Source organism: Aptenodytes forsteri, unplaced genomic scaffold, assembly GCF_000699145.1.
Source record: "Aptenodytes forsteri isolate BGI_AS27 unplaced genomic scaffold, ASM69914v1 Scaffold33, whole genome shotgun sequence".
NCBI lineage: Eukaryota > Metazoa > Chordata > Aves > Sphenisciformes > Spheniscidae > Aptenodytes > Aptenodytes forsteri.
In genome coordinates, this window is record NW_008795037.1 from 4,227,932 (window position 1) to 4,255,473 (window position 27,542).

Below are 27,542 nucleotides of genomic sequence, written 5' to 3' on the forward strand. Positions count from 1 at the left end.
TAATCTACCATTTCACAAAAGAGGATCAAAATTTGGAATAGGTTGCCCAGGGAGGGGTCAGCCTTGGAGATAAGCAGAACTTGACTGGACTGAGCTATATAAAAGAACTGTGAAGTTGGCTTTGAGTAGGGACCAGATGTCCTCCGGAGACCCCTTCCAGCTTGACTTAGATCTCAACACTTATTTCATGAAAGAACATTTAGTTATCCTTTTTCTTCATTGTTAGTAGTCTTGTTCATTTAAAAATCAGAATGTGTATCACATTCACAATCATCTCTACATGCCATACATGCATCAGGCGTTTAATGCCTTTGCTCCAAATCAAAGAGAAGACTTGGGATCTTACTTATTGGTCAAAAAATAATTTACAAATTATATCACGTGAGTTCACTGGATTGAATATGTTCTATGTCCAGTTATTTCAATGAAAAGATCAACAAGGGACAGGGACAGGCACAGATCAGCACAGCTTGTTGCACTTAATAACATATGGGCAAAGTTTAGAAGGGTGCATACCCAGTTGAGACCAGAGTTTCGTCTAGCCTAGTATCCTCTCTCCAGCAATGGCCACAAGCAGATGCAATGGGAAGAACTTGAGAGCACAGAAAACATACATGATACTTTTGAATATTTTCCCAAACTCCAAAGATGTAAACCAGGAACTTCGTGGGATGGGTACCATTTCATGAGTTTACTGGTCTTCCAAGAAATTCTCACTCATAAGTTTATCAGGTTTTCCTTTAAATCCATGTTAAATTTTAGCATCCACAATTCCGTTTAACAACAAGCTCAGAAGATCAATCATGGTGATTGATCTTTGGATCATCTTTGATCCACTTTGGAATCTACTAGCTAATTTGACGTATTAGGTGACAAGTGCTAATGTAATACTTAAATTCTATGAAACAAAGTGAGATAAAAATAGAAAAAGTAGTTTATCCAAGTCCATCACTGGAAAGAGTCAGACAAATACCTGAGACTCCAACAGTCTTAAAAAAAAGAAAAGAAAAAAAAATCCTAATCAGAGATTGAAAAGTGAGGGGGGGAAAAAACCCGAACTACTCTTGAAGACAGTAGTTCATTGAAAACAGTGTGTTCATTGTTGAAATTATTTCCTGCGATGATGAAACATGTTTTCTAAGTAATCATTGAACTCGGAACACCTAATGGAAAGCAAGGACTTGAGGACCAGAATTTACTTTTGAACAAGCAGCTCTGTGAACAGGCAGATCTGTGATTATGCTTACTGCAGCTTACATGCAACGTGCATTTGCCAGTGCTATTCACTTCATACTGGAAGTAAAAAATATGGGAGTGGAAAATGTTTTCTTTTTTTTTTTTAACCTTTCCACTGAACATACCTAGTGGTTAAATATTGAAAACCAATGAAAATGTTCATTGCTTCTTAAAATATGCCTATAGTCTATTGTAAGCCATGTTGCTTAAACTATCCATAGTGTTTTGGTAATTTAAGATTTTCATTTTGTGTGTGGACTGTTAGTTTGGGCATAGAAAATATGTGATAGTTCTCTCACTTGGACACTTGCAAAGATAAGCAAATGAGATACAAGTGTTTCAACCACTACCTTCTCATCAGTGGTTTTTCAGGTGGCCAATATATTTGATGCTCTTTTGGTGTAAGATAACTTGTACTGTGTGTATAAAGACTGAAGTCTTGTTTCATTTGTTCCGTGAAATGGCAGAAGAGGCTTGTATGCTGGAACAGTTACCTCATTTTCTGTTACACAGATCTGATGATTAGATACTATATGAAATATATATTTTAGGACACCTCTCTATCTGTGATTTTATTGGATAGTTTATCATTCTGCCATTATGCCACTGAAAACATGTTTAAAAAGGAGTATTTGGCACATTTCAAATATGAAAAAATAAATACTTTGACATGCTTTAGTTAAAAACAAATGAGATGAATTGGTATCGTGATTTACAGCATAACCTTTAAATCTGAACAAAGAAATAATTGGTGCTTTTTCATTAGAATTTAACTAACTTATTCAGCACAATGTTGGTTCTTAACGTATTCTGAGAGGTTCTATCTTACAGATAAAACTATTGGGTTTTGAACACAGCTGCTCTTTTTTTACCTTTTTTTAAAGGACAGAAAGGATTCATGCAGTTCCCTCATTTTTACCGTTGAATGACTTATTTAAACATATAAGTTTTGCATGTCAGACAGCTTTGAATGATTTTAGATTGTTGTCCATAGCTAATTTTTTTGAGTAAAAAGATTTATTTTGCAATGATGAATCGTTTATGGTAAATCATTTATTGTTGTCATCTGCAGATGGTATTTATGCTAACTTTGTATAGTTTACCATTGTCAGTTAGTTTAAATGTTGGATTTTGCATGTCTCTTACTCATTTATAGATTTAAAATATGTATGATACAGAGGACTTTGCGATAGTAAGGTAACTGCTTACCTGTAGAGAAGCTCAGTAAGAGTAGCAGAAAATACTGTCTACGGTAAAGTTGTAGCTTTTTGTTTTCAGACATATTTTTCATTTTTCAGACAGTGGCGCTTCCTGAGTTTTATAGTAAGAAGAATACGGGAATTGCTAGTGGATGTGGTATTGTTTTTACTCTTGAAGTTAAGTGCATTCACTTAGATGTTGGGGTTTTTTTTCCTAACAGAAAGCTAATCATCACACTGGGTAAGAAGCAGAAAAGAAAAAATGAATCGTCAGATGAATTGTCTGATGCTAAGCAGACTCCGCAGCGGCAATTGAAAGATGAAGACTCACAGGTAAGTAGTCAGAATTTTTCCCGTTTAAATTTGTATGTGGTGTTATTTCTACAGGTCTTTTTTCCCCTCTCTCCAAAAAGTTATACTCCTTTTGACACAGTGACAGTTACTTTCTTACTGCTCTTTATCTCTCATAGGTACAACCTTACATTATCAGCTACTTTTCTCAGTTGAAAATCAGAAACTCCTACAGGTTAGAGTCCCTTTTCAGAAACGGGACATCAATGCCTTGCTTGTATCTGTTTCATTTCAGTACAGAAGTCCATAGATTTGAGTCTGTAAGTACTCATCTATTGAGCTGGCAGTTAGACCTGGTCCTTACTTTGGCTGACTTTGTGGCGAAAATGCAGAGATTGCCTAATAGAAGGGACTGGCTCTTTGAGCACATTTAAAAGGCTTGTTTCAAACCTTACTGTTTTTTCTGAGTTCTGCTTCTGTAGAAATAATTGGTTTCTTGCAGTATTGGATCTGAAGGGAGCAATGATCAACATGCTGATAGGCTCTAGTTGCTTGTGGAATGCTTCTGAAGGAAGTGCCAGGTCAAGAATTAAAGTGGTGGAGTCATTCCCTTGAGGAGTATCTCCCTCGTAACTTTCTTTCTGCAATTTATTCGTAGATTGCCCTGGTGTAATAGTAGCATAGCTAATTATTTACAAAACTTGTGCACAAAGTAGTATGAACTGTTTGTAAGAGATTATATCCTATTTATGTGTATGTTAGTAACAGAATTATAACTTTCTTGCTCTAAAAGTAAGGTTATATGCTGGAAATGCACAGGTTTTTATCCTGTGGCAATTTCATCCACAGAGATGAAATCAATATTCAAAATAAGTTGGTGTTGAGTAAAAATTAATTGCATTATTTGATGACAATGTCAGGAAACAATTATGAGATACTGAGTTGACTGTCAGTATTTCACAGATAATAATGGTGGGGGGAAAAAGAGGATCAGAAGCTATTTCCCAGAATGACTTTTTATTAACTTAAGTGATAGCTTGTCTTAGGTAAAAGTTACCTGGAAGGGAGCATGAAATTAGTTATTTATCAGGGAATTTGTCTTGGTATAGAAAGTCCATTTAGTACACTGAAGGAGGTGAAAGCAGGTTTGGTGGTTCTGAAGTACTGTAACTTATCAGTGTTCTGTAATCGGATAGGTATAAATTTGTAGGCCAACAAATATAATACAAAAGACTGAAGATAATTTCTTTTTTCTCATTGCTTTTGGTTTTTTGGATATTTGATTTTTAGCACAACAAGGGTCATCTTCAATTCTAGTGTGGATAGACAGGGAGAGTATTGTCAAATCGCATGATCCTGGCATGAAGGGAACAGAGGGTAGATATAATAAGGAGTGACATGGGATAGAAAAAAATTATACGGCAGAATGTCATGGCACTGCCCCATCTATCTTTGAACGAGTTTGGGAGAATCATAACAGGAAAGACTTAAGTTGCTTTACTTCATTAATTCGTTCTCTTTAGTTTTCAAACATTTTCATGATTTTCTTTTCCTATTGCAAATAACTGTCTATTTCTAAGCTCTGGGGGGCAATTTTAGGTCTGTCTTTTTCCCAAATTCATTTTGTATGCTTAGTTTCACAGTGAGTGTCTTCCTTAAATACGTTGATTCATTTCTTGGAACAATGTGTGGTACCACTTTATTTTGTGCCTTAGAGCATTTGTTTATGACCATGCTTCTCAGCTCAGGGAAATACGAAGTTTTGTTCAGACAAGTCAGGTTACATATTAATGTGTTGGAGAACACACGTCTGTTGATGTTTTGTTAATCACTTCATACTTTAAGAAAAGACATAGTGAGAAGGATTGAAAATGCCAGTTAATGCCTCATTAGGTTTTGAAAAATTCAACAAATACTTAATGAGTAAAACTTGAACCTGGTTCTTAATCCTTCTTTTCCTAATTCATACATCATTTTGCATTGCTCCTATTAGCTGGTATTTTAAAAAAAAAAAAATCTACTGTCAGCAAACTATTGTTGATGTAACTGTAATGTGACATTTTATGTTACATTGTCTGTTTAAATCTGAAGTTTCTTTTTGTGCTAACACCCCATCCCGCATACACTCACTTTTTATTGAAGAATAGCTAATCTGGCTACATTATTGTGGAAAGCTGACTGAGTAGTTTCATATATGCACTGTCCCAGCTTCTCCAGAAGAATGGTGATGCCCCTTCTTTGGTTTTTACTGTGTATGTAGTGTTACTACTCTACCTTACTAAAATACTTATAATGTAGTTGTTAAAGTATAGCTAGGACATTAACCAGATACCAGCCAGACCAAGGGCTGAGTTTAACATGAAGAAAGTTCCTGTGCTGCAATCTTACTGTTACTTAATATCTGCTCTGCAGAAGCCAGTATGACCACAGGATTTTGGGTTTTGTTGTGTTCACAACTTGTTCTTCTCCCTGCTGATTACTACAGTGTATTGCAGCCAGCAGTGGCCTTTCCTGAACAAAAATACGCTTTGCTGTGTAGCTCAATAGAATTAATTTATTTTATAGAGATGTTTTACTTTGCTGATTTTATTTTTGTGATGATCAGTTCTTTAAAGCAGATTGCAGTGTTTTCAAATGTTAGCCTGTTAGTTTGATTCTGCTATCATTATTTAGCCAGTGGATTTACAAATTAATCTTATAGTTAAGTGTGCACTGTCTCATATATTGGTACTGAGGGGTGGAAAGGATATGCAATATCCTAATAATCTAAGCATTTGAAACTTAGTGAGTGAGAAGGAATTATTTTCTTAGACTGAACATTATTTCTCCAACTGGAACTTGTCCTCAAATTCTTGCAGAAACGAGAGTGGGAAGATCAGAGAGATAAACAGCAAAGCAAGCCAAATGCTGCTGTTAAACAAGCTTGATTAAGGTGGAGGAGAAAACAAATACATTAACAAAGCAACAAACTTTATTAGCCATCAAATCAGACTTCACCAGCAATCTGACCAATATGACCTAGTGAAAATCTTCCTAATTTTTTGTGTAGCACTGTTAGTAGAGACACTTCAGCATATTTTCTGTCTTTCACTCAGGTTCTTGAATTGGACAGTAACACACTGCTGTTAGGCTGCATTATGAAATTGCTGTTGAAATACTGATGCTCATGGGAGATCTGTTATATATCAGCTTTGTTCCCATACCCTGAAAATATCATTCCATGTTTGCTTTTGAATTGTACAAATAAAAGTATCAAATGTTTATATGAAACAGAAAAAAAAATAATTTAATTGATTGAAAATAGTATATAGCTACTTCTGTCCCTCTGTGATTCACTTGCTTCATATTTTCTATCAAATGTTGGCCTTTGGTTTTAGATACAGCTCAAGTATTGCTTAGCGTCTCCCAAAACTTGCAGTTCATGTTAAAGGAAGTTTTTGGCAAAACCTCTATTTTTATTCTCCCGTGTGCAGAAGAGAAGATCAAATCGTCAAGTTAAAAGGAAAAAATATGCTGAAGAAGGAGAAGGAAAACAATCAGAAGAAGAAGCTAAAGTTTCTGTGAAAATCAAAAAGAATTCTGCCCCTTTGCCTGCTGAACAGCCTTTACAATTATTTGTGGTAAGTAAAAACTGGCTTGGTCTGTAGTGGGAACTTTCCATTTGTCTCAAGTAGTTCAGTGAATAAAGCTCATAACTTGGGAGGAATACGTTATCATTATTAAGCTATAGTTTATTTAATGTGACATCTTGCTAAGATCTTGAAAACTGGAAGAAATGGCTTATTACTATTTTTTCTTTTCTGTTATAAACATTCGTTGACTTAACTGAAGTTAAGGATAAGCATAAGACTCAAATAATGTGTTATGCTGCATAGGCATATGAAAAAGCTGTATGCTAATATTGTCATGACTTTCAGAAGTATAAAATTAATTGAGCCTATGGGGATCTCTGCTTACCGAGATTTTTAAAAAGGACACTCCTCCCTTTTTTCCCCCCTTCAGGTTTACGCTTCACTGTTTAAATTGTGCCAGCTCTGGTACTCAAACTTACTGTTGAGCCATTCTAGGTAAATAAAGTGGCAGGAAAGAAACGGGGGAAAGAAGTGTTTGTGAGATGTTTGAGGGAGTGCCAAAGTTGTAAGGGAAGGAGAAAGATAGTATGATTGGGATCAAATCAGACAAGAGGGAAGGTGACTTTATATTGGAAGCAACCTTTAAAGATTGGCTCTTTATCTCTGGAACCACAGCTTCAGTCTTGGCAGAGCTAAGTAATCCTGTATCTGTGTCACACCTAAGCCCTGCTGGAATTCCCAGGCACGACCTTGTCTGCCTGATTCCACAGCATGTTTGTTATCTATGTTCAGAGTAAATCTATTAAATTGAGTTTGACACATGCTGGTTTTGTTTTACTAATTTTTTTTTAACCTGTCTGCCAGAGTTCTTATTTCTCCATATCTGTATAACGAAATTCTTGCTATGTCCACTGCATGAGATCAACTCAACAGGGCATTCACAGTGAGTCTGAGTCTGGAAAGCATCAGAATGACCATTGCTTGCACTGTAAGTGTGTTTGGCAGGTGAGCATTGCATCTGATGCTCTTTGGAAGTACCAGACTTACTGTACTTTTGCATGTATTTCTCTCTGGATATAGACCTGGATTTTAAATTTTACTCCCAGACTGTTAGAGTGCTACTGGTAGAGGTCAAATTTGCCTTTATTGTTGATCTTTTAACAAGCCACTTGTGTTTGAAGGTTTTAAGCCCGATCAGTTTGAAGAGAGGGCATTTACTGCAATTTATAATGTCCTTGTTTTCCTGTTTTAAGCCTGATCAGTTTGAAGAGAGGGCATTTACTGCAATTTATGTCACTGTTTTCCTGCATTTATAGGAAAACCCAAGTGAAGAAGATGCAGCAATCGTAGACAAAATCTTATCCTCCAGGGTAATAAAGAAAGAAGTAAGTGATTGTCATGGGATGAAGTTGCTTATTTGAAAAAGGGGTTTGTATCGATCATTTTACATTTCCCCTGAATTTCCTTTCCTAGATATCTGCTGGGATGACAGTAGAAACAGAAGAATTTTTTGTAAAATACAAGAACTAGTAAGTATTAAAAAGTTGCTTCATTGGAGGTGTTGACTGAAATAAGTACCATATTCATATACTGAAGTTTTGTATTGTTTGAAGATTACTTATAACCAGATTTTGTCATCTTTTGAGATTTTTCTTTAGAAACTTAATCTTTAAATTGTTAAAAAAAAGAACAGAATTTTTAGAGAACATATATTTATTAAATTCAGCAGGGCTACATGCCTGAGGCTAATTTTAATTTCATTAATTTAAATCAGAGCTATTTCGTGAACCTAGATTAGATTTACAGTGTCATACATTTAGGAGAGGTTGATGTAGGAGTTGGTCTTACCGTTTTAAAAAGAAAAAAACTTCTAGCAATAGAAATTATTTTACATCAGAAGCAGGAAATTAAGAATGAAGAAGAAAAATAACTTTTTCCATATTTTCCTATTTTTAAATTCCATACCTATCTTCCTGTCACTACTCAGTTCTTGATGTTGTGAAAATGCAAGCACATTTTTAATTTTACGTATGTAATTTCATTAGATTCTTGCTAATAAATGTAATTTTTTTGAGACTCTGGATTCACAGGTTTCTAGAGGCCATTTAGCTCTTGTTTTCTGAAAGGGTAAAAAGTCTGTCTTTTCATCCGAGAATGAGTAATGCTCAGCAATAGCTCTTTTTTATTTCTGGCATACCTTTAGAAACCTTAAAAATTGATGAAAATATGTTAAAAAGGGGGTGTGAGGAAGAAATATATGTACTTGTAGCAAACCAGTCTAACTTCAGAAGGGCTCACTTGGGGTGCAGTTAGATGGTGTAGGTACTGGTGCTCATGCTTCCTCCTTCCTTTGACTCGGTTACTTCATGCTTCTCTCCCAACCTAATCTGATGGCATGCTCACTGATGTTTTAATGGGCTCAGCTATATAGTTCAGCAGTACCTGTGAAGAGGTGTTCACATGAAGTATGTGCAAAAGTTAGATCCAATGTATCAAGTACTTTATATCTCTGGGTACTTTCAGATAGAGGTGTCAGATTTTAAACTTGATTTATTTAAGCTCACTTTAAATATGCTTGTTTCTCTTCTTAGGACACACGAAAGAAATTTGTGAATCCATAGAGTTCTATGGATCCTAGCCCAAAAACACTGCCTTAACTAAATGCTGTAAGATGATTATTTGGAGGAGAAAATCTTTGATCTTTACAGTGAATTCTGTCTTAAATGATAAAATTTTCTTCTTTGAGTGAAATCTGGTTTATAAAATATATTATTTTAACTGTATATTAAAAATAGATAATAAGCTTTTGCTTTCACTAATATGTTAATCTCTTTAATTTTAGCTCTTATCTCCACTGTGAGTGGGCCACAGAACAACAGCTTTTAAAGGATAAAAGAATCCAGCAGAAAATAAAACGATTCAAACTAAGGCAAGCACAAAGAGCTCACTTTTTTGCAGATGTGAGTATGAAATACACAATTAAAGAAGCTTTTTTTCCCTTGTAAAATTGTGATTAATAGTTTGCTTTTAAATAGAACAGCTGAATGTTGAGAAGTAAAAATTAGCCGTTGGGTTTGGGTTTTTGGTTGCTGCAGGGGGTTGTTCAGCGTAATTTTAAGAGCAAGTCTTCTGGAGTCACTGAACTAACCTGACTTTGCATGGTTTAAAACTGGGATTGTTTGGGTAACTTCTTGAAAGTGGGAAGGAGGGAAAGATTATGTTAGTATGGTTAGTTTCACTACTATATGACTTTCCCAAGACAGCGCTTCATCCCTAAACAACTGCATTTTCTATTCTAATGTCAGATCCCTCTTCAGTGCCAGTTGCCAGAAAAAAAAAAGGGGGGGGGGCGGGGGGAGGCTTTTAAGGTGTGTACAGAAGCTTCAATAGTTTCCAAGTGGTAAGGAGGGAAAGATTATGTTAGTATGGTTAGTTTCACTACTATATGACTTTCCCAAGACAGCGCTTCATCCCTAAACAACTGCATTTTCTATTCTAATGTCAGATCCCTCTTCAGTGCCAGTTGCCAGAAAAAAAAAAGGGGGGGGGGCGGGGGGAGGCTTTTAAGGTGTGTACAGAAGCTTCAATAGTTTCCAACTGCCAGATTCATTTTGTGTACGATGAGACCAAGTTTTAGCATATACCAGCTTTTTTTTCATCTCTACTGATTTTATTAATCTTGCATTGCAGATGGAAGAAGAACCTTTTAATCCTGACTATGTAGAAGTAGACCGGGTATTAGAAGTATCTCTTTGTGAAGATAAGGACACTGGTGAGGTAAATATATCTTAAAGCAAGTCAAGAAGATACACCTCCAAATAGTGTTTGATAATCGTAATTTGAGCAGATTTCGGAGTAACACCTTAATGATTTTAAGCTCCAATACATTTTTAATGAGACATGACAATCTTGTAATTTTCTATGCTAGCCATGAATTTTGAAATAGAAATCAAGAGTTCAGTGGCTTATATTTTTATTAATATTAATAGGTCATAGTAGACAAAGCTTAGGTAGTTACTGACATAAATGTGAGGTTTGATAATTGCCTTGTGAGTTCTGACAAAAGGCTGATCCCATGTACTGTCCTGGCTCTCTGACAGTGACAAGGGGTCACTGCTGAAAAAAGCGCAGGAAGGCAGGGCACTGGTGGTTCCCTCTTCCTCTCTAACTCTGTCCCTAGGCTTTAGGCAGCCAGTGATTGAGAGGTGTTTTAATAGCCACCAGTGGACCTTTCCCTCTGTATTTATCAAAACTCGTTTTTTAACTTAAAGTATCTCTTCTGGAAAGCTATTACAGAACAAAAACATGAGATCAGAAAATTAAAAAAAGAAAACAAAAAGCAAATCAAGCAAATAAATTGCCAAAATTCAGAGAGAGTCTGAGGCAAGCAGGGAACAAAGACTGACAAAGTTGTTGGTTAAGGCTATTGGAATAGCTATGATACTTACTCCGTTCTTCTACATAGCAAAACGAGCAGACTTTTACCCAGTGATTTTTGCATTAACCTTTCTAAAGCAGGGTTGAGGGTTAAAATTACTTTTCATTGTATATAGCAGAGTTGTCATTATTACACTTTTAGAGAAAATTTGTTGTTGTCATAAGACTTTCCCCCAACTTCTTCAAAAATTACTTTTTATTTGGTTTTTAAATATTTATTTACTGAATCTAAATAATCTGCATGGTTCCATCTTTTGAGACGTTTCCTAAATCTTTATATATGTTGCCCAGCAGACCTGTAAAGCTTTCTATTTTGTTGAGAAGACCTCTGTTTTAGGAACTTCTTCAAGCTCTTTGTTTTAGGCTTAGGTAGCCTTATTTGGAGAGTGGAAGAAATGTTCTGGGTAGCACCTCTGTAGTTAACCTCTGTAGTTAATTCCGCTTCCCCCCGCCCCATTTCCACAAACATCACAAATGTAGTAATTTATCTTTCCTAAGACTAAGATTTACTTGTGAGTAAGTGGGATTGAAAAGTAAAGTACTTCAGGGGTCTACAACAAGTGGCAGAGTATGAGATGCCAAGGGTAAGTAGGTAGATTTCTGGGTAGCACCTCTGTAGTTAACCTCTGTAGTTAATTCCGCTTCCCCCCGCCCCATTTCCACAAACATCACAAATGTAGTAATTTATCTTTCCTAAGACTAAGATTTACTTGTGAGTAAGTGGGATTGAAAAGTAAAGTACTTCAGGGGTCTACAACAAGTGGCAGAGTATGAGATGCCAAGGGTAAGTAGGTAGATAACAAGAATCTGCACCCAACATTTTAAAAAGTATTAGAAATGTGCTTTTGTTTTCAGCTCTCATGTAAGCTAGCTACTCAAATAGTAAGGCATATTAACAGTCTGTATACTAAATTAAAAGCTGATAACATTCAGAATTTTCTTCTGCAGCCTGTTATTTACTATTTAGTAAAATGGTGTTCGTTGCCATATGAAGACAGTACGTGGGAGCTGAAGGAAGATGTAGATCAAGCAAAAATAGAAGAATTTGAACAATTGCAAGCTTCCAGGCCTGACTCAAGGAGATTGGTAAAATTATACCTAATTTACTTGTCTGTCTTGGCAAATTGGATTTGGTTTGCCCAACTTTGAACTTCTGTGTTAAAACGTAAGGCTTATTGACATTCTGTGTAAAGGATCTGTGTGCCTTGTTACCTAGGAATAATAATATTTTCAGGTAGGCATAGATCTAATAGATCTCATCTAATTTGTTACTCTCTTAAAAAAAAAATACTTTTGTTTAGGAAAAAATATTAAGTGCTATAATTTTCTGAGCTTCTGAGTGATGAGCAACACATTGAAACTGCTATCAGAGAATCTAAACACCATTAAGACGAGGAGAAAACAGAATAAAGTATAAACATCCTTTTATAGAGAACAGAGTTAAGTCTTGTGCTTCAACACTGAAGGAAATTGGCAAACGAGATCTGTCAAATGGATTCCATAATTACTTCCTGCTTTTATTTTTCTTCTTGTCATAAAGGGCTAGCTGAAAGGAAGAAAAAGACGTGTAATAAGGAAAAGTGTTTTATCTTTAAATTATCAATCTTCTGTCTCACAGAGCAGGAGAAAACAAAATAGTTCTATTTAAAGTCCTGTATGTCATTGTCAGAGTAAGACATGTGTCCTGTGTGGTGTAGTACAACACTTGCTCTAACTTATTTATTTTACATAACTGAATACGCACAGCATTTTAATTTGTAGTCTTTGGATTTTATTTTAATGGTTTTTCCATCTACAGATAATGACAGTAGTCATGATGAGTGTCTTCATATTATATATTTAGTTCAATTTTCTAGTATTTATTTAGAATCCTGCCATTTTGGCATGTGGGAAGAAGGGCTTTTATACCTCTCTGTTACTGTATTTGGCTTTGAGAGAAAAAGGTGATTAAAGTGCAGCTGTACAACTGACAGTCATCTTAGCATCAGCCACAAGTATTTTCTGTTCCAGGCTCCAGCAAGTACAAGAAAGTATTTGCTGACTGCAACCCTGCGAGGAGGAGCGTGGCTGCTCCTGGTGTGGGGGAGTGGACAGATGGTTGCTTATGGGTGAGGGGAGGAAGCCACAGCTGCTGGGGAGGGACAGCTACTGCTGCACTGAGACCTGGTGTCAGGTGATGCTGACGGTGGCAATAAAGAGAGATAAAAAATTCAAGTCTAAAATTCAGAGCTGCCAGATAAGGCCACATGAGTCTAGAGTGAATGCAAGCTTTTATAAATACTGAGAAATGGCAGGGGGGAGGTACAGCTGATCAGAAAAGCTCTTACTAAAAGTATTTTGCTTGAATGTGTGAGTTTGTTCACGTTGGGTTGCAGAAGCTATCCAAAGAGAGTGTTTTATGCTGGAATCCTACCTAGTATCAGTCAAAAACTAGGTGACTTCTCTACTAAGTTGCCTGCTAAGCTAATGGCCAGCCTGTTGAGTCTCCAGGCTTGGGAAAAAGTGTGTGTGTGTGTGTGTATATATATATTTTTATACATAGCCTCAGCTTTCCTTTAGCTTGCTAGGGACATTAAGATGATATACCTTGATACTGTTACAGTCTGTTTTGTCATGTCCTTTGTATCATGATCCTGCGTATGTTGATACTGTCTTTTATCTGATCCCTTGGTGAAATTGATTCAGGAGTCGGGGAAAGAATGTGTGTGTGTGTGTATATATATATTTTTATACATAGCCTCAGCTTTCCTTTAGCTTGCTAGGGACATTAAGATGATATACCTTGATACTGTTACAGTCTGTTTTGTCATGTCCTTTGTATCATGATCCTGCGTATGTTGATACTGTCTTTTATCTGATCCCTTGGTGAAATTGATTCAGGGAACTAAGCCACTCAGAAGTCTACTTTTTTGTGTTCCTGGTGTTGGCTTCCTGAACTGGCTAACTGTGAGATCGAGTGATCAGCAGTGACCAGGGCAAGTGCTGAAAGGAAGGGGCAAGATCACAGTAACTCAGTGTAGATTGCCCAAACGGCTTCAGGAGGACGGCATCAGCACCCAGAGTTACTTAGACTTCGGGGATTTTGGTAGTCCCAAATACTCGGTTGGCTCTGGTTGTATGACAGCTGTTCTTAGAGCTTCCACAGTGAAACTTGATATATTCTTGAATTTTCTCGTATAAATGAATTAGTGTTTCAAATTACCAGTGCCAAGCTATTTATATGCTTAGTTTTAGAAATCAGTTGCTTGATATTATTGTAATACAGTCTTAAATTAATTTTAAAAGTATTAATTTATGTAGACAAATAAATACAAATTTCAGGTTTCCGCAGACTAGTAATTAGTAAGTAATGTTAACAATGACACCTTCCCAGTTTTAAGGTTGAATAATTACCTTCTAAATCTAAATTGTTACACTCGGAAAATATTGGGTTAAAATGTTTTGGAGAAATAAAGCATGTACTAACAACTTGCATGGTTAATCTTTCACTTAAAGGACCGACCACCTCCAAACTCCTGGAAGAAGATAGAACAGTCCAGGGAATATAAAAATGGCAATCAGCTCAGGGAATATCAACTGGAAGGACTTAACTGGCTCCTATTCAACTGGTACAATAGGTACATGCATGGAATATTTTTTAATATAAATTTCAAACCATATGGAGTGAATCACTGTTACTGGGGATGAATACTGTTTTAACTAAATTTATCTTAACTTCTCTGCTTATAGCTAAAAGGGTGTAACCGGAAAAAATTTCTCTTCCTTTGGGTGTATAAGTATGTTTTTATCAACAGGAATAACAAAAAACAAATCTTAAAAGAATAAAACTAACCTAACTGAAAATAAATTTTCAATAGCTATGAGGAAATTAAAACAAAAAGTAACTTCCACCAAAGTACAAGCTTTCAGAATTTTTGGAACAAATGGGAAACACTTGCATCTTTCAAAATGATTTCTAGAATTAGTATGTATTTCAAATAAAGTTACCTCTCTTCAAAAATAAGGCTAGTAAATAATTGTGTTTTCTATATTGTAAGCTAAAGTTAACTTTTGTTCATTAATGCTATGATGTATTAACGGGAATATATTAACTTTCAAGATTTTTTCCAGAATTATGTATTTTCTCTATATGTAAGTTGGATTTCTAATAATGAATCTTCCTGCTTGCTTTATTTCCAAAATAGCAGTTGCCTGTCCTTTATAGAGGTTATGTCAAGGAGCATACCGTTTTACCATACAGTTTCATGATCTGCAAAAGAAAGTTTTCTTTTAAATCGCAGTCAGGCACTGCATAGCTGTGTGAGCATCTGTGCAAACAGAGTGAAGGGCTGAGTGTGTATGGCTGAGGGTGAGCAGCTAGTGGTACTTCATGTAGTAATTTGGTTATATGCATCTGTCTCAGTTTTGGAAATGAGGGGAAATTTGTCAGTGGTGCTATAATGCACTCCTTTTATGTGAGTTGTAGCTGAGATGCTTTCTATCTGTGACTTTTAGGGAATCTCCATTAATTTCTAGCAGTTTTGTCAAGGTGAGTGTACATGTAGGAAATCTGATTAATTTGAATTCCTTTAATTAGGGCAGATGTAGTCCCAAAAGAATACTTTTGGAATATTTTTCTAGGAGAACCTCATGGAACATTCCATTCTCAGGTTTTGCCAGTGCTGAACGTGATTGAAAGCTTGTGGGTTTGCGTACTGAGTTTATTCTTTCACCATAACCAGGGAACGTTTCATAGAATCATAGAATAGTTTGGGTTGGAAGGGACCTCTAAAGGTCATCTAGTCCAGCCCCCCTGCCATGGGCAGGGACATCTTCAACTAGATCAGGCTGCTCAGAGCCCCGTCCAACCTGACCTGGAATGTTTCCAGGGATGGGGCATCCACCACCTCTCTGGGCAACCTGTGCCAGTGTTTCACCACCCTCAGTGTAAAACATTTCTTCCTTATATCTAGTCTAAACCTACCCCCTTTTAGTTTAAAGCCATTCCCCCTTGTCCTGTCGCAACAGGCCCTGCCGCCATCTTTCTTATAAGCCCCCTTTAAGTACTGACAGGCTGCAATAAGGTCTCCCCAAAGCCTTCTCTTCTCTAGGCTGAACAACCCCAACTCTCTCAGCCTTTCTTCATAGGATAGGCGCCTCAATTTTGACTATTGTTTTAAACTGGTATGTTTGAGCTTTGTTTTTATAAATTGTCCATTTGAGTATCAGCTTTAGTGTATGTACTTTCTTTGATGCTAATAACAAATAAATATATTTTACTTTCAGGCGAAATTGCATTTTAGCGGATGAAATGGGTCTTGGCAAAACCATTCAGTCAATTACATTCCTCTATGAAATCCTCCTGGCTGGTATAAGAGGGCCTTTTCTGATCATAGCTCCGCTTTCCACTATAACAAACTGGGAAAGAGAATTTCGCACGTGGACTGACCTTAATGTTGTAGTGTATCATGGAAGTATGATCAGCAGGCAGATGATTCAGCAGTATGAAATGTACTTCAGGGACTCCCAGGTATTGTAATGTCACTTGTATGCAATAACTTACCCAAAACCTGTTTCAGGTAGTAGTAATGAAAAGTATACTTTACATTATCTGTACATATGTCTTAGTGACAGTCATTTTACATCCCACGATGTGTTTTTTAAGCTTTTTACATATCAGAATCTTTAACATATGCTTACTGAGTAAATTTTGTTAAAGTGGTTGCAGCAAGATATATGTTGTTTCAGTATGCTGAATTATTTTGCAATTGAATAGCAGTGATGCTGATACTCATGTGGAGATTGAAGTGTACACAGATGGTTGCAGTTGGGTCCTGAATTTGAAGAGCAGTGAGAACAAAAATACAGCTGATTAAGCTCTATGTTACCTTTAGGTAGCTGTCGATTTCCTTTTCCTAGGGTAAACTAGCTTTGTCTGTGTATAGTTTGTTTTTCTGTCTGAAATACTTCACATTAAATGGCTTGAAAAAACCTTGAAATCTGACTATTTTAAAAGGGTTTTTTTGCCTTTTCTACATATACTGCATAAATAAACAATTTTTTTAAACTATCATGGTATTTCTACAAAATTGATAAGGCTGAAAACTTTTTGTTTAAGTAGTGCTAAATATTAAAATGATATCTTGTTTCTCTAGCAAGTTATTGTATACTGCCTTATTGAAGGCCTTACATATTCTTTTTGTCAGACCAATGGAGTAGAGTAAGCTGGATAAAGAGTGTTCATTTAGTTCTCAGGTGATATTTTTATTACTTACTGCATGAGTGCTAAACGTATTACTGTCATATGTTTTGATTGATTGACTGTAGGGTTTTTCCTGTCAGTCTTTCAGATTTTCCCAGGGTTAAAAATGAGATATTATCTGCATGCACCTTTTGAAACAGTTTTATTAGATGGTTGTATCTGTAATTGAAAAGTGGTTAAACTTTTACTGTTGGTTAGACAACACTGGATTTGTGGCTATGCATAATTACTCATTAGTATTAATTACAGAGTTATAGAGATGTAATAAATGTGTATGGGATGACAAAACAATTTATAATGTAAAATCTGATGTCTGGCTCTCGAGAAAATTTCGGCAACAAAATCTTTCAATTGAGTAGATATGAGGTAATGTAACAAATTTTGTGTGTTGATGAATCTCTAGGGACGTATCGTTCGAGGTACCTACAGATTCCAAGCCATTATCACAACTTTTGAAATGATTCTTGGTGGGTGTCCAGAGTTAAATGCAATTGAATGGCGGTGTGTTATTATTGATGAAGCTCACAGACTGAAGAACAAAAATTGCAAACTCTTGGAAGGGCTGAAATTAATGAACCTTGTGAGTAACTGTATTTCATTTTTTGGGTTTGATTCTAGTTAAGTACAGTATGATAATAAATCAGAAATTTGTTTTACCTGCCAAAAAAGTCGTCTCAAGCAGTCTTTCTCAGGAGATATCTGTTCCTAATACTCTCTTCAAATGTATGTATTTTTGATAGCTGATGCTGGTACGTTTTTGATGAAATAAAATGTGGCAAGTTCTAACTGTAAGCAGAATCTATTTCTGATGATACTATTCTATAGTTTGTTTTTATTATGATGAAGATTTCATTTAAAATGCGCTTTTTAATAATGAAATAGATTTTGTGCAGCAATTAATGTTTTAAAACCTAGAAAGTGTTTTAAACAAGTTATTTAACAATAAAAGCAAGCAAGTAATAACACCACTAAGCAAGTAGTAGAACTTAAAACAGAATTATTGTCTAGTCCCGTATTTAAGAATTTATTTGATCTAGTGCAAGATTTTAAAAAGCAGATATTACCATGAATCTTGAGGCTTTTGGTGCATTACTACAAGATGCAGCATGACTAGTTTTGCATTGTTTTTTTTTTTACTTCATTATTACTTTGATACACTTGTTGCTGCATGTTCTCAGCAGTCGTCTTATTTGCTTTCTGATACAGGCTTAGTGTATATTTTCCACGCTATAGAGAGAGAAGATTATACATGTGTCAATATTACAGGCAAAAGTTGAAGTGTTCAGTTATTTCTTCATTACAGATGCAGGAAGACAGAATTTAAAGGAAAAACTAGTAGAAAATACTTACTGTTGTTTTTATAAATCTGTTTATCTGTCTTACCTGTGTACTTAGTGACACACAGAACTGGTGTTTTCAGGTTATGACACTCAGACTCAACACAAATTTTTGCAAATGTGTGCACATAAGGTCATGTGAGTTTTTTGTTTCCTTTTATAGGAGCATAAAGTGCTGTTAACGGGTACTCCACTGCAGAACACAGTAGAAGAATTATTTAGCCTCCTTCATTTTCTTGAACCATTGCGTTTTCCTGCTGAATCTACATTCATGCAAGAATTTGGAGACCTTAAAACAGAGGAACAGGTATTGCATGTTGAATGAGTTCGTTTTGAGCTTCAGTGTTTGAGTGACTTCCTTGAAGGAAAAACTTCTGGTTTATATAGTAACTGTTACTGTTCTCTACCCTCCCCTTCACTCCCCACGTACCCCCTACGAGTTCTTTTGTCATGCAATTTCTCTAAACTTTTCAGGCAGTAGAAATCAGTTCAGTATGATGTTTTATGTTAAAGAATTATTTTTACTTGTTTGGGTCGGTTTTGTAAATTTGGCAAGTAAATAGTGAGAATAATAAAAATTGCAGTTTTCTGGCTTTGTAGGCAGAGTCTTTGCAGACAAATGCTAAAAAGATACTCTTTTTTGGGTTTGGAGTACATAAAAAAAATCCTTTAGTAATTTGGGGTAAAAAATAAGGCTATATCCCATCTGGAAAATATTTTATATAAGTCTAGGAAAAAAATATAGTATATGGAGTTCAAAAAAAATTTAATTAAACTACACTATTACTCTTTCATGTTCCAACTGTTGTGTTTCATTTAGGTTCAGAAACTACAAGCTATCCTGAAACCCATGATGCTCAGACGATTAAAGGAAGATGTAGAAAAAAAGCTGGCTCCTAAGGAGGAAACTATAATTGAAGTAGAACTAACTAATATTCAGAAGAAATATTATCGAGCGATTTTGGAGAAAAATTTTGCTTTCTTATCCAAAGGAGCAGGGCAAGCAAATGTACCCAATCTGGTTAACACTATGATGGAACTCAGAAAGTGTTGTAATCACCCTTATCTCATCAAAGGTAAATACATGATAAAGACTGATTCTTTTTTTTTTTTTTTACTACTTTTGTACTTCTACTTAAAATATGTAAGAACTTCTGTTGTAATTCTTTGACGATTTCATCAGACTTGCCAAGGACTGGATTAGGTGGAAGCATTTTTTTTGATAGATGTAAGGCGAAGTTGTGAGGCAGTTGCGTATTTGAGGCCTGAAACGTGAACTTGTTTTGTAGGATTTCACAGAACATTTAGAAGCAATTATCTCATGGAAATGTTACATCTCTTCAAAAGCAGTATGAAAAAGAACTTCTGGAGCTAACTTTTAATGCTTCTTGCAAGTGATATGGTCTGTGTCAGTCTTCATTGCTTTTCTCAGTTATAACTAACTTGGATGTTTTTCCTGCTTGCAAGAAAATACACTTTAAGCTCTTAAAGTTTTTGCTATGATTTCAATCATGGTGGGACTTCAGAAAAGGTCTTCAAAATACTGTTTTTAAGACTTGCGTCCCATTTAAAATATCACAGAGACAAAAGGACTTGTGGTTTTTAGTTGGTTTTTTATACAACACTTAAGAGCAAGTTGTATTTTCGTTTTTGCAATTTGGGGGGTTCACCTCATTCTAGGATCCAGAACTTTGTTCTGTCTCCAGCAGTGGCTAATGGGGGATATTTAGAGTGCAAGCACTGATTTTGGTAACTTAGTCTTGTATGTATACAGAGATATTTGTGTAGATACACCTATAGATACAGAAATACATTCTTTGATAGGTGCTGAAGAGAAAATCCTTGGAGAGTTTAAAGAAACATATAGCCCAAGTGCTCCTGACTTCCATCTGCAAGCAATGATCCAGTCTGCTGGTAAATTGGTTCTTATTGATAAACTTCTTCCAAAAATGAAAGCAGGAGGCCACAAGGTCCTTATCTTCTCTCAAATGGTGCGCTGCCTTGATATTTTGGAGGATTACCTTATACATAAAAGGTAAGATATTGCATATTCTGTCTCCCATATATTGTTCTCAGTGGACATATCTTTGAGCGTTAGTGCAGGATTAATGATTACAGCATACCAAATATAGGAATTTTTTTTTTTTTTTTGCTAATCACTGTGTAACTTGCGTTCTGTGATGGCTTATCATTTATTCACCAACCAATGAAAAACTTCAGAGAACAACTAAAGAGAGGTTGTTGAGTAAACCATGTGCCTTCAGTTTGTTGCTTTTTCTATTAAACATTCTTGTATGTATGTACTGTTTATACATTGCCTGTGAGAAACCAAGTAAGTTCAAGTTCAATGTTGCTCATCCAAACCCCAGAAGCATAGAACGTGTGCTTTATTTACATTGTGTTGGAACTTGGACCAGACAGGAGTGATGCAGCTCCTTACTCCTAACAGAATATAAGTACAAAATGGTAAACAACTGAAGGTTTGTTTTTTATTAATGTAAGTAAAAATAAAAATGTGCTTCCTATCTTTCCTAAATTATTACTGCTTTGAATTTTGCAGCAGAACTGAACTGCTAGCCGTAAAGCTGCTCCTTAGATCGGCTTTTGCTGTCACATATAATTGACTCCACGGAAACTAAGAGCTTATTTAAGCACGTGACTAAATACTGTGTATAAAGCCTTAGCACATAAAATCTAACTTTAAACTTGGTTACAATCAGTAGTTGCTATATCAACCTGAAAAACTATAAAAAGGCATAGTTCTGGTTGTTTTAATAGTCCATTTGTTGGAATGTACATACTGCCTTGAAGTGTGTATTTGTCAGTGAACTACATAGTAATACAGAGTTAACATGTTAAAAAAAAAAAATTAGTAAAAATGTCGAGCCTTTCTGCAGTGGATACTGGAATGTATATTGAAAATCATTAAAAGATTTATATTAATACCTTTTTTATGATAATTTTATATAACTTCTATGCTTCTATGTTTTTTGTTTCATAAAGCTATCTATTTGAACTGAGAGCTCAACAGTTCGTATGTTTTATTTTAATAGACTAATTTTTAACTTCATAGTAGTACTTACAATCCAGTATGGAAAATATTCCTTTTTCTGTAACAATGTAACATCTAGTCTAGTGCATCATATCTGCAGGTAGAATCTTCTGAAATCCCCAGAAGATGAAACCTGCTCTATGCTACCGTTTGATTAGAAATGTTAGAGTGCACACATGATTAGACTTAATACTTAACAGAATTCATGACTGTAGGAGATGGCTGCCTGCCAAAATGCCTGTGGTCCTGTGGTTTATCTGCTGTGCCATTTTATAGCTGATTAGAAGAAGAATGGTTATGAATTTTTTTGACTAGTAGATACACATTCAACAACTTAGTCAATTCACAATGTACAGGAGTATTTGCTCTCTTTTTAAGCATTTCACTTGATTTCAGAAGTTTCATAGGAGTCTTTGCAATTATCAAAGGTAACAGAAATGACAGTTTTACTTCAGGCTTTCAAATTTGCTGGTTTTAGTTTAGGAAGCCCTGGATTCATCGATGCCTTGATAAAGACTGTTAGAGGTGTTGTCCTGTCATTTTTGTTCCATTTCTCTTAAATAATAACTAAATAAATACACAAGCAGGAGATCTGTTCTAATCTCCCTTTAAATTATGAAAAATTTTGTAATGACTTGTGCATGTGTATCTGTGGCGATTTCCAGATACTTATATGAACGAATTGATGGGCGAGTACGAGGGAATCTCAGACAAGCTGCAATTGACCGGTTCAGCAAACCAGATTCCGATCGCTTTGTCTTCCTTCTGTGCACCAGAGCTGGTGGTTTGGGCATTAATTTGACTGCAGCAGATACGTGTATAATTTTCGATTCTGACTGGAATCCTCAAAATGATCTGCAGGTAAATTCCTTTGAGCATAATAGTGAGGCCTAAGAAGTCAAACCTGGTTGATATAAATTTGGTCACTTTGAATAGTCTCTGTTTTGAACATGCCTCATTTAAAAATGTTCAGGGTTTTTTAAGGCATATGTTTAATGTTTCTTGATGAATACTTTCTACTTGGATAGGAGAGGTCATCTGGGTTTGGCTGGGTTCTAACTTTTTCTTTCAAATTGATTACTCTTTAAAAGCAGAACACAGGTAAACTAAGTCAGTGAGTTGATTAAAAACCTTTAAGAGTTTGATGACATTATGAAACTGGGGGTTAGATTTTACATATACTGACTAACACAGTTTATGAAAATAGAGCTGTTCAGCTAAAACATAATATATAGACAAGGATTAATATGTATTAAGCAACAGTGAATTAATCAAATCTAAGAATTGGACACTGAAATTGAATCAATTCTCAGGTTGCAACTCCTTTACCATTTGTATCTGGAGATCAGATAACTTCCGAGCTAGCATGCCTTTTTATCTAGTGTTACTGCAAGAGCATTACCATTCAGTAGCATTCTGCACAGATCATTCATCTGCATTTTACTTACTACGCTGTTTTTAGAAAACTGTTCACAATGTGGAAAATGTCTGATAGCTTCCATTTACTTAAATGTGAATTGACTTCCTTTTGAGTTCGTACTATTGTTTTTCAGATTGCGCTACAGCAGAAACAATTTCTTAAAAGAATCATATCTTATTTCTAGATAAGTCTAAATTCTTATTGCCGTTCTCCCTTCCTTCAAAAGGCTCAAGCCCGTTGTCACAGGATTGGTCAGAACAAAGCAGTGAAGGTCTACAGACTGATAACACGTAACTCCTATGAAAGAGAGATGTTTGACAGAGCAAGTCTGAAACTGGGACTGGATAAGGCTGTCTTACAGAGTATGAGTGGAAGAGAAAACAGTGTCGGTGGTGTATGTAGACTTACTTCTTGAAATAACTTCATTTTGCTTTTGTAATCGTGTGGGAACTATTTTAAATTACAGAAGCTACCATTTTTCTGTTTGCATCTCATGTTTTCTGATGTGGACTAGCAATATAGTTGACATTTTAAATGTAGTCAGTTATTCTGATAAATCTTTCACTATTTCTTGCCTCTTAAGGTCTAAGGTAGATAGTGTCAAAGTTAAAACAGGGAGAAAAGTTTCCCTTTGTTTCCTTGTATCTTCTCATATTAATATATTGTGTTATTTTAATATACGATGAGATTTACATCTAGTATTAACAGGTAATTTTTTTAAACATGTTCATCACGGTGTTGAGAATAGCCAAAATGGAAAAGACACATACTTGTAAAAATGTATACCGTAACCACATAACAAATTATTTCAACTGTCAACTAGACTTTTCTCATAGCTTTTAATAATCTACATTTTAAGTTTATAAATTATAACACACAGGTTGCAGAAACACTGGAATGGGAAAGAGAAATAGAAAAGACTTCAGGGGATTTTTTTTCTCGTGTGTCTAAAACCTATTTTATTTGCACAGATCCAGCAACTCTCTAAAAAAGAAATAGAAGACTTACTTCGAAGAGGTGCATATGGTGCCATTATGGACGAAGAAGATGAAGGCTCTAAATTCTGTGAGGAAGACATTGACCAAATTTTGCAGCGTCGTACTAAAACTATCACAATTGAATCAGAAGGAAGGGGCTCCACGTTTGCCAAGGTGCAAAAGCAGCAAGTTGTTCTTTGACAGTATAGAGCTGTGAATGTAATTGAATGTTGTAAAGCTTATGCTTTTTTTTAAGTTACGTTTACTTTTATTTAGTGTGTGTGTATGTTTGGTACGTTTTTGGGGTTCTTACATCTATGTGTTTATATTAACGTGCACATAGCAAAATCAGATTTGCACATACAGATTGAGTAAATGCTAGATGCAAAGAGCATGCTTGAACAAAGATGAGTAATAAGTGTGTGCTGCTTTTGAAAAGGCTAGGATATGTGTGAGGTATAATGGACTGCATTAACCAAAAATATTAAAACAGCTTTGTTTATAGATCCATTTGTATTCAGATATATTAAAAGCAGGGGAAAATGTATATAATTAATAAGACTAAAAAATGTCAGGCTTATTCTAAAAATGCCTACACATATGATATAGTTTGAACCTTTAGCTTTTTTGGTGAGAGTTTGAAAAGCAAAATAAGAAAGCTTCTAAAATAGCAGGGGGTGGAGAGTATATAGATATGTACATGGCGGGGGACTGAGAATGTAAGGTCTTAAGAGTAATAGTCTAGAATAAAATTGGACCAACACTTTCTAATTTTTGGTGGGTAAGAGAAAAACAGTAATATCATAGCATCCAAAAACCTATGCTGGAAAATTGGATGAACAGAACAAAAAGTAAATTTGGTCTGCTTAATTTCCAAAGCATGTGCAAATATGAATCTGAACAAATATGAATTCAGGTAAATTAAAAAATACATAAATAATTTTAAAAAACCAAAACAAGCAGTATAACTGAACTTGGAACATGGGTACTTCACGAATGCAGTTGTGACAATTCAAAAAAAAAAGGGCAAAGCAAAAGGAAGAACTTTTAAGCTTATATCTTGCTGATTGTGGGTTAAATAAGAAGGAGACTTCTAAAGAAGAGATAGGAAACCAATTAGGGAACATCATCATCACTGTCTCTCTATCAGAAGAGTTAGAAATTTTTATATGTATTTACTCTTTTCCCAAAAGCAGTGTATCAGGGTTTCTTAAATGCCTTCTGAAATTAAGCTTATCCCATGCTTTCAAGCTTTGATTGTTGGTAGTTTAAACACTCCTTTGAAATTTCCCTCAAGCGAGTACTTTTGCATGAGATGAAATCCTCAAATGCTGATAAGCCTCTTCAAAAGATTCTATTTTCTTCCATTCAAGTAATTTACATTCAGACTTAGAAGCAGAAGAATCTTGCTGCTTAATGTTCTTCTCTCCTGATGGTGCATAAAAGTTCATTAGATTTTTCTGATACATTATGGATCTGATTTTAAAAAATTACGGGGAAGGAGAACTTTTGCGTTGCTTTGCACTGTAAGTAACTTCTGAAGTCGTAACAGCTGCTTGGGAGATTTTTTGATACAAGGTTATGCAGTCTTCACAGCACTGAGGCATTCAAACTCTAGAAACTTTTGATGTATGATGTTGGTAAGACTTAGTTTTATTTATTACAGGCTAGTTTTGTTGCATCTGGAAACAGGACTGATATTTCCCTAGATGATCCCAACTTCTGGCAGAAATGGGCCAAAAAAGCAGAAATAGATATAGATGCTATCAGTGGTAGAGTAAGTATTTCTGGTTTTTAATGCACATTTTTTCACGTATGTGCTTGCTTGCTCTTGAATTCTGAAATAGCAGGTGTAGGATTTCTGGTGATTTTTTGATTAATATTTCGACAAATCAGACTTCTTGTGCTGGTTAGTTTGTACATGGGTAATCAGCCTGCTTGATAGCTTTAGTATTTCCTAGCTCCCTGCTGTCCCAAAAGAGTTTGGGGGTCTTTGATTTTTGTCGAGGACCTGGAAATAGTTGAAAGCGTGTAATTGTTCTGATTGTCCTGTTTCTCTGTTTGTAAATCCTGGGCTGGAATCTGCAAAACAGCTGACTAAGGATTATATCAATTTTATAATACTGGAAGTTGTGTCCCATACTTGAAGACATTTCCAGTCAGTTCTAAAAAGGTTTCAGTGCCTCTCTTTACTCACAGAGACTGCAGAGTAGTCTGTGTTAAGTATTCAGCTCAGATGAGGTTTTCAGTATTGTTTATAACTGATGTACTGGCATCATGGTATGAAACCCATTTTTTGTTGCCTTAAATATCACAAAATGTTTTACTTGCTCTATGGGTGTTTACTGCGATGTCTTTACAAAATACCTATTAATGACATTAGATAGAAATTGTTGTTTCTGAACTGAAGCGGTCCGCTTAAGAAAAACTTATCAATAGTTTTTCTGATAAGGTTTGTTTGAAATTTTGCAGAACAGCCTGGTTATTGATACCCCAAGAATTAGGAAACAAACACGGCCCTTTAGTGCTACAAAAGATGAGCTGGCCGAGTTGTCTGAAGTGGAGAGCGAGGGTGATGATAAACCAAAACTCCGCAGGCCTTGTGACCGTTCCAATGGATATGGAAGAACAGAGTGCTTTCGGGTGGAAAAAAACTTGCTGGTCTATGGGTATTGTATACATCCTTCTTCATTCTAGGAAGTTTTTAAAAAATAGTATTTTTCCATGTACTAAATTGTATTTATGGAATAATTTTTAGCTATATTGGCAATAACCTGGTGTGTATATATAGAATTTGTTTAGAATATGGATTTATGTGAATTTATCATGCACCATGTATAAATCTTTCTGACAATTTGCAGTTGAAAAAACATTAAAGAGAGGTGAAAACCTTTCTTCAAAGGAGATGATGACATTTAACATGGGCACTACAGTAGTCTCTCTAAAATTCATTACAGTGATTGTGGCAGGCAGGCTCAAAACTCTGTAAATAAATAACTGAAATAAAAGCTTGGTACGTGACTTAATGTTCCTAATTGCAGAACATGTTGCACTTCCATGAGGTGCAAATAGGAACTGAAAATCTAACCAGTTATTTTAAGCATACTTAAATCTGACATGTTGATTTGGAAATAAAATCTTAGGTCTTCTCTCACCCACCTTATAAGATAAATGACTGTGGTGCTTATCAGTATGAGTTCCTGTCAGTGTTGTGTCTTAGAAGCCTAAAACAATCATCCATATTTTTTTGTAAACAGGCAAGTTTTGTTTAAAACTGTTTTAAACAGTTGGACTTCAGCTGCAGATGTTACTTTCATATTTCCACTCAGTAACTTAAGCTGAAGAAAAAAGTGGAAAGCTAACTATTTTACAGAGAAATTCCCTTTTGTAACAGAAATCTCCAGGCTACCCAGGTGTTTTCACTTCTAAGTGCTGATTTGTGTTTCACTTTGGACTAGGTGGGGTCGATGGAGAGAAATTTTGTCACATGGTCGCTTCAAGAGACAGCTGAATGAACAGGATGTGGAGATAATTTGCCGAGCTCTATTAGCCTATTGTCTTGTTCACTACAGAGGGGATGAGAAAATAAAAAGTTTTATATGGGATCTCATTACCCCAACAGAGGATGGGCAAACACGAGAGTTACAGAATCACCTTGGTAAGGACTTAAGTGTTTCTGCAGTTAAATAGCTTCATATACTGTGGTACTGGGATAAAAACTGGGATAAAAAACTGGGATAAAAACAGCTAAAAATTGTCTCTGAATGCGTCCTACTTGAA

At 35.5% G+C, this 27,542-nt stretch overlaps 1 protein-coding gene across 1 annotated transcript in view; it reads left to right on the forward strand.

Moving 5' to 3' along the window:
• The window catches only part of CHD9 (chromodomain helicase DNA binding protein 9), a 98,206-nt gene that overhangs the window by 48,409 nt on the left and 22,255 nt on the right, over positions 1 to 27,542 (forward strand). Inside the window, exons 5-23 of the mRNA XM_009276722.1 lie at positions 2,657 to 2,768; positions 6,200 to 6,346; positions 7,615 to 7,683; positions 7,772 to 7,827; positions 9,141 to 9,258; positions 9,989 to 10,075; positions 11,684 to 11,821; positions 14,231 to 14,352; positions 16,001 to 16,244; positions 17,380 to 17,556; positions 18,477 to 18,620; positions 19,134 to 19,389; positions 20,138 to 20,348; positions 22,031 to 22,226; positions 23,012 to 23,179; positions 23,757 to 23,936; positions 25,429 to 25,539; positions 26,235 to 26,431; positions 27,221 to 27,420. Coding sequence (XP_009274997.1) covers positions 2,657 to 2,768; positions 6,200 to 6,346; positions 7,615 to 7,683; positions 7,772 to 7,827; positions 9,141 to 9,258; positions 9,989 to 10,075; positions 11,684 to 11,821; positions 14,231 to 14,352; positions 16,001 to 16,244; positions 17,380 to 17,556; positions 18,477 to 18,620; positions 19,134 to 19,389; positions 20,138 to 20,348; positions 22,031 to 22,226; positions 23,012 to 23,179; positions 23,757 to 23,936; positions 25,429 to 25,539; positions 26,235 to 26,431; positions 27,221 to 27,420 — 2,933 coding nt within the window. The remainder of the gene's footprint in view (positions 1 to 2,656; positions 2,769 to 6,199; positions 6,347 to 7,614; positions 7,684 to 7,771; positions 7,828 to 9,140; positions 9,259 to 9,988; positions 10,076 to 11,683; positions 11,822 to 14,230; positions 14,353 to 16,000; positions 16,245 to 17,379; positions 17,557 to 18,476; positions 18,621 to 19,133; positions 19,390 to 20,137; positions 20,349 to 22,030; positions 22,227 to 23,011; positions 23,180 to 23,756; positions 23,937 to 25,428; positions 25,540 to 26,234; positions 26,432 to 27,220; positions 27,421 to 27,542) is intronic.